We start from the raw sequence: 15,005 nt of genomic DNA, 5'->3' as shown, positions 1-15,005 counted from the left end.
TTTTTCAAAACATAAGTACTTTATATAGAGATTTGAAAGTGAGCACAAAATTTTGAAAAAATGGAAGATAATTGTGTTGCACTTTACACAAAATAATACAAATGAAAATTCATATTTTCCGAGCACAGGGTTAATTAATTTGTAAAGTCTACTTTTTAGTATTACTAGTTTAGAATTAACCACGCCTAGTAAAAATGGTTGACTGATCGGCTACTTGTAACTAAGCTCATAAATCTATAATCAACTTCAAGTTTGAACCGTATCACTTGACCCTAAAAACAGATTTTGATACACTACTATTAAGTGCTAAATGAAAAATGATGGCATAATAACATTTGGTTGGAGCAGACCATCTTTCCATCCCTGAAAAAAAAAAAACGATTAAAGCTCCCTCCTATAAAGTGTTAAATAAAAAACGATGACATGATGGCATGTTCATGGAGTAATCTCAGTCCTAAATTCTTTATCAAACTTCAACGTTTTTCCTTGAGCTACTAATCTAAGTTAATTTCCTAACTTAATGACAAGGCCTAAATATAAGATCCATATAATGTGACATTCTTATAATTGATCTTTACAAAGAGAACAATTTGCATTTGTTTCCTCGTGTCAGGGAAGTAGCACAAATCCTGTAAGCATCACATGAACCAGGGGAAAAATGCTAAATGCCAAATACTTATGGCAGACTTGTGACAACTACTTTTTTCAGAATCCAATACTGATTGCTGAAGACATTGAACATCCAACTGCTTCCTCTGTTTATTTCGTCCCCACCGCAATGGGAGATTGTTCCAAGACTGGAACTCCTCATTTATTACCAAAGGAGGAAATGCTAGTAAATCTTGAACTGAAAATTTGAGATGTCTTAAAACTATATCATGCAATGTACATAAAAGATATTTCGATCTGTTGATTGTAAAAAATGTTTATGAGATCACACCAACCATATATGACAGATGGGAGCCACTGATAAATAGAGAATGGCACGGACATCCCACTATAAAATTCTTAATAACCTAAGCTATGCCCTGTCAACAGAATATCTTGCCCTGGCACCAAAACATGCTGGTAAATATCAAGATTCGCATTCCAAAAGTTTAGGCTATCCGGGCATTGTTGGAATACCGACCCTCTTGGAGCCAAAAGTTGACAAGAATAGAGTCCGTAATAATCTACATAAAACAATTTCTTTGCTCAGCCATAATTGTGTCAAAAACAAGGAACAGATGAGCAGAATAAGCAGAATCAGAAATAACCTGGTTCAAATGTGCTGCAACACAAGGAAGAACAAGCAAACCGGATTCACCAAATGCACCACCAAGCTGATCCACAACAGCTACCATTACAGGCAGCGTTTTCTACAAGCATGCCAACATTTCAAGCTTCAATAATGATTTCAAACAGAGTTGTCCTAAAGGCCCCCAAACAAAGATTTTTATCTTCAAGTGTCATTGTAACCGAAATTTCAACTGATCTGTTAGTGTGTCTGACCAAATAAAGTAGTTCATTATTATTTGACCAATTTCTAGATCTCCCAAAACAGAGCCCAATTTTCTGTCTGAAGGTGCATTATAATGTGTTAAGGGGAACTTGGTGCTCAAAGAAAGACACATCTTACCTGGCTAGCAACAAGAACAAGAGCACTGGCATTCTGTTTGTTAGCAAACAGTGATTTGCTACCACCAGAGACAGCTGAAAGACTCTGCACTGCCAGAATGTTAAATGCTAATAGCATGAGATGCAAGAGCCTGCAGCCAGAGAAGATAGTCCTGTCAGTTGATTCTAGTCAATAAAGCCCACAAAGTTAAGAGCCTGTAAACTGATCTAAGTAACAAGAAGATTTTTAATGCCTTCTCCTGTGCTGAACATGTAACACTTTATACATCATTCAAGCAGATGCTGGTACTCAATAAATCTAAAGAAAGGTATCAGCCAGCTCACTGTAAAGGTCTTCAAGAGATTTCATCTCAGCCTTTTTTTTCCCTAGAGAGGGGGAAGAAGAGGGGGTTGGGGGGGGGGGTGGTCATGTAGTCTAGACTCTAGACATCATTAAGAGGAAATGTATGATGGAGCCCAGCAAGGAGAAACAAGGACGTTTCAATTACAACAGTCTCACATCAAGGTAAGCTTTAGACTCCCCATATTTCAACTTTAGTTATAGATGTAATCAAGCAAACACATTACTAGTTTCTTAGCCCCAATCATGGGCAGTTAAGCAGGTGCCCAAGAATATAAATTAATCTTGAATATACTTTACCATAAGGCATGATTATCATTCAAAATGAAAAATGAATAAATAGGTCAACGGCACAATTTTCATAAATATGTAATCATATGCCAAGTCGTGGTGATATTGAAAAAAATAATACATCATCAGAAAAGCTTATTGTCACAATGTGCAAGACAAAAGTCAACATGCTCCAATTACTAAAATTTCAAGTTAATTGACCTTCAAAGTAGGAAGTTAAAATTAAGGTAAATTCCCAGCAAGGCATTTCTTAGTTATTTCACTTTCTCAAATTTAATTACAATTCTTTCCCCAATACTAGTTATCATCATTTAACAATTGCTTTGGAATGTAAACTGGGGGCAATAAGTTATAAAATTTTTCAATTTTTCAATTGCCAATCCCAAGTAAATTCTCATTGTCAAAAACTTTATAATGCTATTGGATGTATATGATTCAAAAATGACAAAGAAAATCATGGGAAAAAATAATAAAAAATTCTAGGATTATGTTCTAAGGATTAAAACGTTAGGGCAACTAAAAATAGTTTATGGAAAAACCAGTGTATAATATTAAGATACATGAGCAGTATATCTCTAAAAGATAAATGATGAAACAAAAATATATGCATTAAGCTAGGAGTGGTGCTTGTAGTCGAAAGGGCACTTGAGAAAATAAAATGGTTTGGACACTTAAGAGAGTGATTTGATTGAGGTTAGAGGCAGCAAGAGGGGGAAGGGTAGACAGAATAAACTTTTGACTGAGGTAGTTAGGAAGGATTTGATGGTCTTTCAACTTCCAGAGGATGCTGCTTTGGATTAAACAAAATGGAAAACAAGGATTCATTAGTCAACTCACAGAGAGACTTGGGGCTGCTTCTTGTTGTTTTAGAAGGTTAGAAGGTGCTCTTTTCAGGCAAGGCAAGGAGGGAAACGAGAGGGAGATGTGAGGGGTTATGGCAATGGGGCAGAGTGACCTGCATCGTGTAATTTGTCAACAATTGACCAAAATAAGGAGATATGCTGGAAGGTAAGGGATAGTGAGTAGCATAAATTTAAAGATCACATTATAATCATTGCTTTTAAAGTTTATTTGAATCAGATAAATCTGGTCAATATTTGATTAGCATCAAAGGGAAAATAGAATGCTTTCTTTGTCAACATAGAGAAGACCTTTGAAATGCCTATTTACAAAATGGACAGAAACCATTTCAGGGTTGTCAAAATTTGAAGCTTTGTTCAAAAGGTGCTCACACCACTAGAAAGCCCAAATTTATACCTATACTGGCCAACCAGACTATTGCAGGTTTGGATAGAAATTACAATTAGACATCATCTCAGCCTATATGCATTCAATGGACTGATTCATGTTGCAAGAGTATCACCTTTGACACTCGCTAGAGTTTCTAGTAGCCATAGAATTCTTTCCCAAACCCCAAGTAACATGTATCAAATTTCACTTTTCAGTGGCAGTTCAATATCAGTATATCACCAATTGCACTGCTGGAAATCTAAAAAAGTAAATCAAAAAAATTCTTCACATGAAACAAACTAAAAGCAAAATGACACCAGAAGTAAGAGGAAGTTGAGAAGGGAAAACATACAATCCCATCCCAATAGCTACGAGAAAAACTGCCGGTTTAACCATTAACAGCAGTGACCTTGATTTGCTCACTTGAATCCATGGCACCTGAACAGAAATCAAAGGTTTAGAAACCAGGAGAACTTTCAAATTAAAACAAATAAGAGGCCATGTGAAAATACATAACATCTTGGTGTGCTGCTTCAAAAATCACTACTGAAGATTAGACAAATCTTACAAGGACTGTTGGCACTAGAATTCCCTCAAGATATGCACATTCATCAAAGAGAAGTATCACAGAAAAATCATAGAGATCTCACGAGAAAACTTTCTATTGAAAACGAAGCATAGATACTGCTTATACATCTCAAAAATAGCATAAATAACCAAACCATGTGAAGTATCCAAGACAAGCTTACAGACAACTTAAAAAATGTAGAGAACAATGTATACTCTGATATCTTTAAAGATGCTAGCACAATAAAAGATAAAAACAATTAATTAACATTTCCATTTTGCTCCAAGGAAGGTCCAAATAAGTGGCGACCTAGTGGAAACACCGCTATCAAATTCCTCAACTAATTCATCTTCCCTGTCATTCCCACCTTTTGTCACCACACCTTTACTGAACCCTTATCACCAAAACACAGCTTCAAAGCTCCACAAAATTTGCACTATCTCATTTGAAACCAAGGCCGCTGATCTTGCAATGATGCTTAAATATACATCCTTCAGGGTGAAATCCTTATTGAGAAAAGCTTCCATGAAATTTTGAAATGTGCATATTCTTGACAAAAGTATAATAAATAACATTTAAAAATTTAAAAAGAAAAAGGGAAAAGAACCCACAGTGCCAAGAAGTTCTAACTGGAAACCTAGTAGTTGCCACCCTCAAGCTAGAGTAAAAACTAGTTAATTTATACCCTCAAATGCCATAAGTTTTTTGTTAAATGACTAAACTTGGGTCTGGGGTATCATCCAGAGTTCCATTACCATCTCCATGAAATAATTATAAATATTAGGAAAACTTTTCTTGAAATACGCAGCATTTAAAAAAAAAAATCTCCTTTATCAGAATTCCTGTTTCCAGGTAAGCATCAAACAGGGATGACTACCATCAATCTCAATCTAAACATACGAAAAATAAAGCACCAACTACCTACTTTTTTTTATGCCAAGAAAAAAACGCCTATATATCTTTTAACACTTTCCTCCTACATAAACAATGCACTCCAAACTTTGAGGATCATATATACATCTCCTAATGAGCTTCCGCATTTCAACATTATGAGAACAAAGCGTGGGACTCATAGAGTAATCCCACTATCTCATCTTTAGGGTCAGTATGCCCATGGTGTGACATGATGTCAGTCGTGTCCATGTGTACTTCATATGCAAAAGATAGGTCAAACTAGCATAAAACTTTGTAGTGCATTTCATGGTCTTAAATTTCCACGAAATTGTCGAAATTTTCTTCGAAATTCCAGTTTCCATCATCCTCAATCGAAATGGCAGTCGATTTCCCTCTTGCATAATTTCCGTTGAAATATCCACCAATCATCTGAAATTTATCAAAGTCTCAAAAGTTTAGCGAAGCTTTTCGAAATTTTAACAATATAATGAAATTTCCTTGAAATTCAAATGAGAGATTTAGGAGTGAAGTAAAATTTATCTCTTAATTTATTTTATTTATATTTATCAAACGACTTGAAACAAAAGATTATTACAAGTGCTTTTGAAATTATGTGAAAAAATAAACTTACAACAACATTTTATTTAACCATTCATGTCAAAATTATCCTTATTTGTATAATAATAATATTTAAATGATATATGAATTTCATTTGTATCAACTGAATATGTTTAGTGTACATTATCTTACAAATATGTTTGATCCACATACTACATTACAACTTTTCCACCTCACACAACATTGATGTATTTAACTTGTAATATATTAGTCCTAAAACTTACATTATTATGTCTGCTAACCATTTCTAAAGTTTCACAAAGAATCCCACGCTTTACGATTGATTTCCGTTATTTTTTCAAATCAAAATCAAAATTGACATCAAAATCAAAATTTCGTACTTTAGAGCTTTGAAGTTTAAGACCTTGGTGCATTTAAATCATATGCAACATGGTGGGGATGGTGAGTGCTTTTAAATTTGGGAAAAGACACTCTGGGCAATGAATGAACAAACAATAGACATTACTATATACACTCAAACACTAAATGAACCAGAAGTGAGCTCTGATTATGCAAAGCATGCCAAATTGACAATAATCTATAAACCTCAATACTACAGTGAAGCATCAAATATGTAAACAAATGCCCACACTATCTAATAAGTACTTGCAATATTACACTTCCACAAACACACATAGACACACATTACATACATGTAGAAGAGAAAATGTAGACAAGGTTTCAGCCCTACCAAACTGAGGCATATTGCACTGATCATCGACAAAGCCTTACGGTTCTGGTCAACAAAGTCTGCGACGCCTGCAATGCACATAGAACCAGATTTAACCAGAAAAACCAGAGTTTAAAGAACTGGTATCATCTTGAAACTAAGATTCTTTAACCACATCCTGGAAACATTCTCATTGTTCAGAAAACAGTATGAATAGGAATACTCATGTTATTCTTGGAAACTAAATTATAACATCATATGCACAAGTCCCCCATGCCATATTAACAATTTGGAGAAGGCATGATTTTATGCAGCCTTGCCTCTACATTTGAAGACACTGAATCTAAATCCATGACTTGACATTATTTTACCAATGGAAAAAGGCTCACCCTCATAATATCTCTAAAATAAAATTCGCTACTACGCAGTGATAATCCATTCACATTTATTAGCTCATGGTCTTTGTTTCAGCACAAAATACAAAGAAATGTATAGAATAGTGAAGACTAAGAAACTCACCTTTGATGGATTCTCGAAAAACCTGTAGACCAAAAAGCAAAAGTTACCACCAGGAATCTACGAAGCCACAAGCAAAAAATATTCATGAAAACTATAAAATCACCAAATGCTAATGATGTAATTAAACTATTACAGACTGGCAAAAAATTCAAGAAAACTATAATTAAGGAATGCACCAGCATCACTCCATATGGCACCAATATTAAGGCTTTCACAAGAAGGGGAACATGCTTTATGGTTGAGTTAATATAAATGAAACCTGAAAGATCAGTGCAGCACCAAATCATTTACATGATCCATTGGAGCTACTGGAATAAAAGTAACTCCAAGAGCATTTACATGATGTGTAATCAGAACGGTGGGATGCCAGAGTTAGTATTAATGCTACTCATGGGAATACTTGGGAATTATTTATCAGACTTCGCATTTCTACTTGGGTAAGACTCTGGGTGAGTAAAGGGGGAGAGTTTGTTTTGGGAAGACAGGTGGATTTGGATAGAACCTTTTTGTAATGCCTTTCCTTGTCTTTATAGTCTCTTGAATCGCTGTAATGCCCCAATTGCAGGGTTTTTATCCTTAAGGGGACTACAGTCTCTTGGAATATTTTCTTCAATAGGAATTTCAGTGAGAGGGAAAATGCAGAGCAGCCCAACTATTTGGGGTTGTTGGAACAAAAGAATAGAAAAACAGAGAAGAAAAATACTGAAAAATGCCTCTTTAATTTACTGACTTGATGAAGAAATTACATATATAAAAAGCTACAGTGCTGCAGCACTTTTTGCTAGATTTTTGAGATTCTTTTCTATTTTTTTCACTACTTAAAATGACTGGGGTAAGGCCACTATTTATAGGGCAGAGTACATGGGGAATTGATGGGAAATTTTAATATTCTAGGGATTTAACAACTCATTAAATAAACCTAGAAACAACGCAAAGAATATGACAAGTTCCTAGACTATATAACTCACTCCTGTGCTATTAATGGATGACAGCTGTATTCCACTTTAAAAAACTGAACAGAACTTTGGATAAGAATCACACTGGCAGCAACTTGCTGACTGAATAATTTTATTGCTGAATGTTCTGCTGACTGTAAGCTGAGTTGTCTACTGACTTTTCAACTAAATAACTGAATTAACTAACTTCAGTAGGCTCACGGCTTTCTCACAAATTCCCCTCTAAAGCCGTGAGTCCTAACATGTCTCTGAACTTCAAAAACTTCTCAGTAGTAATAGGTTTTGTGAGCATGTCTGCTGGTTGTTCATTAGTGCTGATGAATTCTAACTGAATTTCTTCCTTCAGCACAAGGTCACGAATAAAGTGATGTCTAACCTCAATATGCTTTGTCCTGGCATGAAAAATTAGGGTTCTTAGTTAGAGCTATTGCTGACATATTGTCACAATATATGGTTGTAGGACCCTCTTGCTCCAGCCCTAAATCACTAAGTAATTTCTTCAGCGAAACTCCTTCATGAGCAGCCTCTGTTGCTGAAATATATTCTGCTTCTGCAGATGACAAGGCAACAGTGTTTTGCTTTTTTGAACACCATGAAATGGTGCCATTTCCAAAGGCAGAAAACATATGCCGATGTGCTTTTTCGATCATCAACTGATCCGGCCCAATCACTATCAGTGAAACCGGTCAAAACAAACTCAGAATCTTTGCTGTACTTCAGTCCAAGTTTTAGTGTGCCTTTAAGGTATCTTAATACCCTTTTTGCTGCTGCATAATGAAGTACACTTGGGCTGTGCATGAACCTAGACAACATACTAACAGCTTGTGTAATATCAGGCCTAGTACAAGTCAAGTAAATAAGGGATCCAACTAAACTCTTATATTGATTTTCGTCGAATTTCTTAGCTCCATCATTAGAATTTAATTTTTCATTTAGAGTCATAGGAGTACTTACAGCCTTACAGTCCTTCATATGAAATTTCTTCAAGATATCAGCTACATACTTTTCTTGGGAAATGAAAATTTCCCTTTTTCCTTGCTTAACTTGCATCCCGAGGAAGTACTTCATGATCCCTAAGTCCGTCATCTCAAAATTTTTCATCATTGAGTGCTTGAAATTAGCAAGTAAATGAAAATTGCTTCCAAAGTAAATCAGATCATCAACGTACAAGCAAACAATGATGAAATCAGTTTCTTTTTAAAAAAAATAAAGAGCTGGTTCATGAGAACTTTTCTGAAATCCTGAATTCTGAAAATAAGAATCAATCTTACTGTTGCCAAAGTCTTGTTCAGTTTGTCCACCTTTTCTTCTTTGCTCTTCACTTCATATCCACGTGGTTGCTCAACATAAACTTCCTCATTTAGTTCTCCGTTGAGAAACGCAGATTTAACATCCATTTGATACACATTTAACTCCAATTTGGCAGCTATTGCAAGTACAAACCGAATTGTCTCAATTTTTGCAACCGGTGCAAAGGTCTCGTTGAAATCAACTCCAGGTTGTTGAGAATAACCTTTGGCAACCAATTTGGCCTTGTACTTTTGAGTAGAACCATCCTCGTTGTACTTGGTTTTGTAAACCCACTTGAGACCAATAATATCTTTGCCTTCAAGAGGATCCACAAGATTCCATGTGTTGTTCTTTTTAATCACGTTCAGCTCTTCTTCCATGGCCTTTTTTCATTTTTTATCCTTCACTGCATCTTCAAAAATCTGTGGCTCACAAGAGAAAAGAGCAAATTCTGAATTTTCATTAGAAAAATAGCTTCTAAAATCACCATACCTCCCCGGAGGCCTTCTAACTCTTTCAGATCTTCTTAGGACAGGTGAAGAGGATGAAGTTCCTTCATTTTCTGAATTTTCAGATTTTGAACTAAGGTTCCCGGGTGCAATTTCAGCTTATGAAATTGCTGGATTCTGAGATTTAGTAGCTGATTTAGGTCTTGTTTCTTTAGCTGGTACAAATTCTGGAATATTTGTTGAGTTCTGGCCGCTGGAAGTCCACTGCCATACTCCCCTTTCGTCAAAGATGACATCTCTTGCCACTGTCAGCTTGTGATTAATAGGCTTCAGCAGCCGGTAGCCCTTTGATTCATCACTGTACCCAATAAACAAAAGTTTTTCTCCCTTCTGATCAAACTTGTCCTTATTAGGAACTTTGTTGAGTGAGTAGGCTAGGCAACCAAACACTTTCATATGGCTAACATCTGATTTTCTCCCACTCCAAGCCTCATAGGGAGTTCTATTCTTCACTAATTTTGTTGGTGACCTATTTAAGATATAAACAGTGGTATGTACAGCTTCAACCCAAAGAGAATTAGGAAGTCCTTTACCTTTTAACATGCTCCGAGTCATTTCAACAATAGTCCGATTCTTTCTTTCAGCAACTCTGTTCTGCTGAAGGCTTCTACTCACTGTTAGTTGCCTTTGAATGCCTTCCTTCTTACAATAATTCATGAACGGGTGATATATGAATTCACCTCAACGATCAGTTCTTAAGGTTTTCATTTTCAGCCCACTTTGCCTTTCAACGAGGGCTTTGAACTCCAGAAATATTGAGAAGGCATCTGATTTTTGCTGAATAGAATATAACCATATCATTCTAGTAAAATCATCAACAAAAAGGATGAAATACCTTTTGTTTCCAAGAGATGGTGTTCTCGTGGGACCAAATATATCTGCATGAACAAGCTCCAAAGGAGCTTTGGCCCTCCAAGAAGTTTTGGGGAAAGGAAGGTGGTGCATCTTCCCATAAATACAACCTTCACAAACTCCTTCAATTTGATTTATTTGGGGAAGACCACAAACCATATCCTTTTGCTTGAAAAGTTGCAGTCCCTTGTGAATTAAATGTCCATATCTGAGATGCCATAGTTGAGATTCGTTTGAAATTTCACTCTTCAAAGCCACTGGACTTGTGTAGTTGATAGAGAGTGGAAAAACCTTGTTTCAAGTCATCTCAACTTTAGCCATCGGTGAGTTCTTCTTCTTGTCTATGATTCTGCATTCATTTCCTTCGAAATGGACTTCATATCCTTTTTGAATTAACTGCCCCACACTTAAGAGATTGTCAGCAAGACTTGGGACATAAAGAACATCATATATGAATTTTTGCTCACCTGATATGGATTGCAATGCTATTACACCTTTTCCTTCAACTTTTATAAATTTCCCATCACCAAGAATAATGGAATTTGAAGCATTTTCATCAATTTTAACAAATAACTCACGGTTACCTGTCACATAACTGCTGCAGCCATTGTCAAGGTACCAAACCTTGTCGTCATTGCTTTCAGCATTGAGACAACACTTGCTGTTCATCATTTTCCTTGCTGAAATTTGCTTCTGAACTTTCATTCTTCTTGTACCAACAATCCTGGTCTGAATGGTTTGGAATGCGGCACCTTTTACACCTTAAATAGCATTCGGCAAAAGTGCGATTTTACTTCTTGCATATGATGCAATTCTGTCCTTGATTGCTGGACCTTTGAGGCTGAAAATTCCTGCCTCTGCCACGGCCTCTTCCACAACCACGGGACTGATTATTTTGACCTCTTTGAGACTGGTCTTGTTGCTGAAAATTTCCCTTCCTCTCTTGATTTTTCCGGTTCAAATTGAGCTTTGATTGAAAAGCCTGCTCCAAGGGCTGACCTGAAGATCTTTTAATTCTTTCCTCATGTGATTCTAAAGAACCACAGAGGTTAAACATGGTCATAATTGAGAGGTCTTTTGATTCTTCAATTGCTACAGCAGCATGATCAAATTTTGGTGGTAAACTTTTGAGAATTTTTTCAACGATCTTTTTTTCTTCTATCCAATCCCCATAAGCTCTTATTTGGTTGACTATTTCTGCAACCTTGGAGAAAAAATCTTTGATGCTTTCAGAATCTTTCTTTGTCAAGCAATCAAAGCTCTTCCAAAGAGATTGTAGTCGGATCGAGACTACTTTATTGTTTCCTTAAAATTCCTTCCGCAGTGTTCCCCATGCGTCTTTAGCCTTTTAAATGCCAAAGATGCGGGGATAGATGGTCTTGCTGATTCCTTGATGAAGATAACTCAAAGCAAGAGCATTATTCTTTATTTTTTCTTTGTTCTGGGCAGATCTCTGAGATGAGGTTGTTGGGCTTGTGTTTGTAGAGGATGAATCATCATTTGCTGAAGTTGAATCATCATACCCTTCTTCAATAATCTCCCATAAGTCTCGTGCAATGAAGAAAATTTTCATTTGATCAACCAAATACCCATAAGTTTCTCCTTCAAATATGGGTACTTGGTTTTGAGAATAATTGAACATCGTTCCAGCAGAGGAAGAGGTGCTGAACAACATGGCTCTGATACCAAATTTTGTTGGAACGGAAGAATAGAAAAACAGAAAAACAGAGAAGAAAAATACTGAAAAATGCCTCTTTAATTTACTGACTTGAGGAAGAAATTACATATATAAAAAGCTACAGTGCTGCAGCACTTTTTGCTGGATTTTTGAGATTTTTTTCTATTTTTTTCACTACTTAAAATGACTGGGATAAGGCCACTATTTATAGGGCAGAGTACATGGGGAATAGATGGGAAATTTTAATATTCTAGGTTTAACACCTCATTAAATAAACCTAGAAACAAGGCAAAGAATATGACTAGTTCCTAGACTAAATAACTCACTCTTGTGCTATTAATGGATGACAGCTGTATTCCACTTTGAAAAACTGAACAGAACTTTGAATAAGAATCACACTGGCTGCAACTTGCTGATTGAATGATTTTATTGCTAAATGTTCTGCTGACTGTAAGCTGAGTTGCCTGCTGACTTTTCAACTAAATAACTGAATTAACTAACTTCAATAGGTTCACGGCTTTCTCACAAGGGTGATTTTTTTTTTCCCTCTTCACATCTTATTGTTGTGAACTGACCCTATCTAGTGGGACCTAAGGCTTGGTTTTTTGTTGTTGTTGTTCACATATGATGATAGAATTTGGCCTTCAAATAGGTTGGGGGAGTTCTCTTGCAAATCCACTTTTGATCATTTAACTCACAATGCTAATGGTTCTTGTTTTATTTTATACTTACTGATTTGGGAAGCTAAAACTCCGTCTAAAACTAGGGATTTTATTTGGTCCACTATTCTTGACAAAATAAATTCTAATGAATGGTTTTGGTTTAGGAGATCTTTGAAAGCTTTGTCCACAGATGAATTATTTCTTTGTCTGAGGCAGTGAAACAAATGCTCATTCATTTTTGCATTGCCCCATTTCTTGAGGCATTTGGAACAGACTGTTTGCTGAGTTTGGGGAAAATTGGGTGTGCCCTTCCACCTCAGAAGGTTTCTTCTTTAAAATATTGAAGGATTTTATGGAGGCAAAAATTATTTGGGGATGTGCTACTTTTCCGGTAGTGTGAATTGTTTGGTTGGAGGATAACATCCAGGATTTTTAAGGGGAGAATGGAACCACATTTGGTTTGGAGTAGGGTTCAATTTTTGGCTTCTTTATGCTGTCCTGCCTTTGAATCGTTTCCAGGTGTGCGGACTTATTGATATGCAACTGCAACATGACTGGAGGACTTCGTTATTTCAGGGTTGTTTGTTCTAATTGTTCTTCCATTCTAATATAATTTTCTTCTTTCATCCCAAAAAAACATTGCTAAACTCTATTTAACTTCATGATGAGATGAGCACTTTCAACTTTCAACTTTCAATTTTGTTAAAACTTGATATACATAAATAGTCCACAACCTAATAGCTTAAGCTTTTAGATAAAGTGGTAATTTAACATGGTATCAGGGCCTAGTTTCCAAGAGGCCCAGGGTTCTAGTCTCGTAGCTCATGTTTATTGTGTGGTGGTTAAAAATTATCTCATCTCCTATAATGGGTGTGATTATCAATTGTCATCTCTCCGCATGCAACCAGGCTGTACATGCAGAGTGTTAAAGCTAGATAAAGTGGTAATCTAAGAAACTTGACCACTTGAGAAAGTAAAATGGCTCCAATGCTTTCATTTCATCCATGTTTTTTTCATCAATTACAGAAACTTAAAAAAAAATATAACATTGCACAATAATACTCAATTATTGAAAGGATAGAAGTTCAGGAAAAAAAAAATGCATCTAAGTGCATGACTAGGACATTTACTTGGAAAGCAGTTTAAAATTATAAAGAAGAAATTTTCTAATGTAATTATCTGTTAATGGTTATTTAGTCATTTAGCATTATTATTATGTGCTAGAGTTTTGTTAGTAATAAGTGTGAGTTAGTAAGGGTGTTATGGTCATTCCTATTGTACTTGAGATATATTATAGATAGAGGGAGAGACCTATCATTGAGTTTAGGTCCTCCATTTTACCCAATTATTTAACATGGTGTAAGAGCACGATTCTGAAACCTAAATCCTAATTGTTACCACCACCATCAAATCCAAAGCCTAAAACCCAAAAGACACTGCATGTCTACCATCATAGAAGAATTTCCAGCAATACTATAGCCCTAGAAAACAGCCAGCAGCAGCCAAAAGTCAGACCAGTTGCTGGAACTTTCTAAGCGACACTGCAAGTTCAAGAACACCAAATCTCCTATAGATTTTGCAAAAACAACACCATAGCCACCCACAAACACTGCCGATCTGCCCCCCACTGAAATCTCATCTTCAGGCAATGTCCCACGTGCCCTCATGTACCAGTAGAAGGCTGCCAGGGCTGACCCCACATGCCAGCGCGAGAAGCTACTTTCAGGCATGTTTTTGGCCTGAAATCATCCAGCAGTTATCCAATCCCTCTATTAACATGTTATTGGAGTTTTCCATGATGTTTTTAGTCCAAAGATCTCACCTTTTTTAATTGAGCAGCACCCAAGGAATGGTTGTTTGATGCTTTATGAAGCTGCTTATCAATGGTCATTGAGTTTATTGGGTCAGAAAAAGTGGGATTTGCTGTGTTTTTTCATTTTTTTTATTCCATGTTCTCGTTCCTTAAATATGCCAAAATATCAAGCTGTTGGGCATGTGTTTTGCTCAAAGATCCAACCTTTGTTGTGACCATGCACTCGTAGTAATTTGTTAGTTGTTTGGTGTTAGTAACAATCATTGGTGACTTTTCTTGGGGCAGTGGCAGCGCTAATAAGCAGTTTTTTGTGAGGCTGTGGCAGTGTTATATAAGGTTGTTGGTGATTTGTCCATGGTAGTCTTGGTGGTTCACCTCTCCAATTGTTCCAGTGCTGTGTGTTGCTTTCTTGAGGCTGCATCAGAGTTTCTTGGTGCTGTGGCAGCCTTGAACTGATTATTTGTGACTTGTTCACGGTGGGTCACCTTGTTCATGGTT

At 36.2% G+C, this 15,005-nt stretch overlaps 1 protein-coding gene across 1 annotated transcript in view; it reads right to left on the bottom strand.

Annotated features, from left to right (window-relative positions):
- Positions 1-842: 842 nt before the first annotated feature.
- Positions 843-15,005, bottom strand: part of LOC131165972 (probable sodium/metabolite cotransporter BASS4, chloroplastic) — a 52,540-nt gene continuing 38,377 nt past the window's right edge. Inside the window, exons 9-14 of the mRNA XM_058124164.1 lie at positions 6,748-6,769; positions 6,250-6,317; positions 3,831-3,916; positions 1,619-1,748; positions 1,257-1,358; positions 843-1,172 (exon numbers count right to left, since the gene is read on the bottom strand). Coding sequence (XP_057980147.1) covers positions 1,098-1,172; positions 1,257-1,358; positions 1,619-1,748; positions 3,831-3,916; positions 6,250-6,317; positions 6,748-6,769 — 483 coding nt within the window. The 3' untranslated portion in view covers positions 843-1,097. The remainder of the gene's footprint in view (positions 1,173-1,256; positions 1,359-1,618; positions 1,749-3,830; positions 3,917-6,249; positions 6,318-6,747; positions 6,770-15,005) is intronic.

This window comes from Malania oleifera, chromosome 10 (genome assembly GCF_029873635.1).
Source record: "Malania oleifera isolate guangnan ecotype guangnan chromosome 10, ASM2987363v1, whole genome shotgun sequence".
Classification (NCBI taxonomy): domain Eukaryota; kingdom Viridiplantae; phylum Streptophyta; class Magnoliopsida; order Santalales; family Ximeniaceae; genus Malania; species Malania oleifera.
The sequence above is the reverse complement of the archived record's forward strand: the minus strand, read 5'-3'. Positions and strand labels throughout refer to the sequence as shown.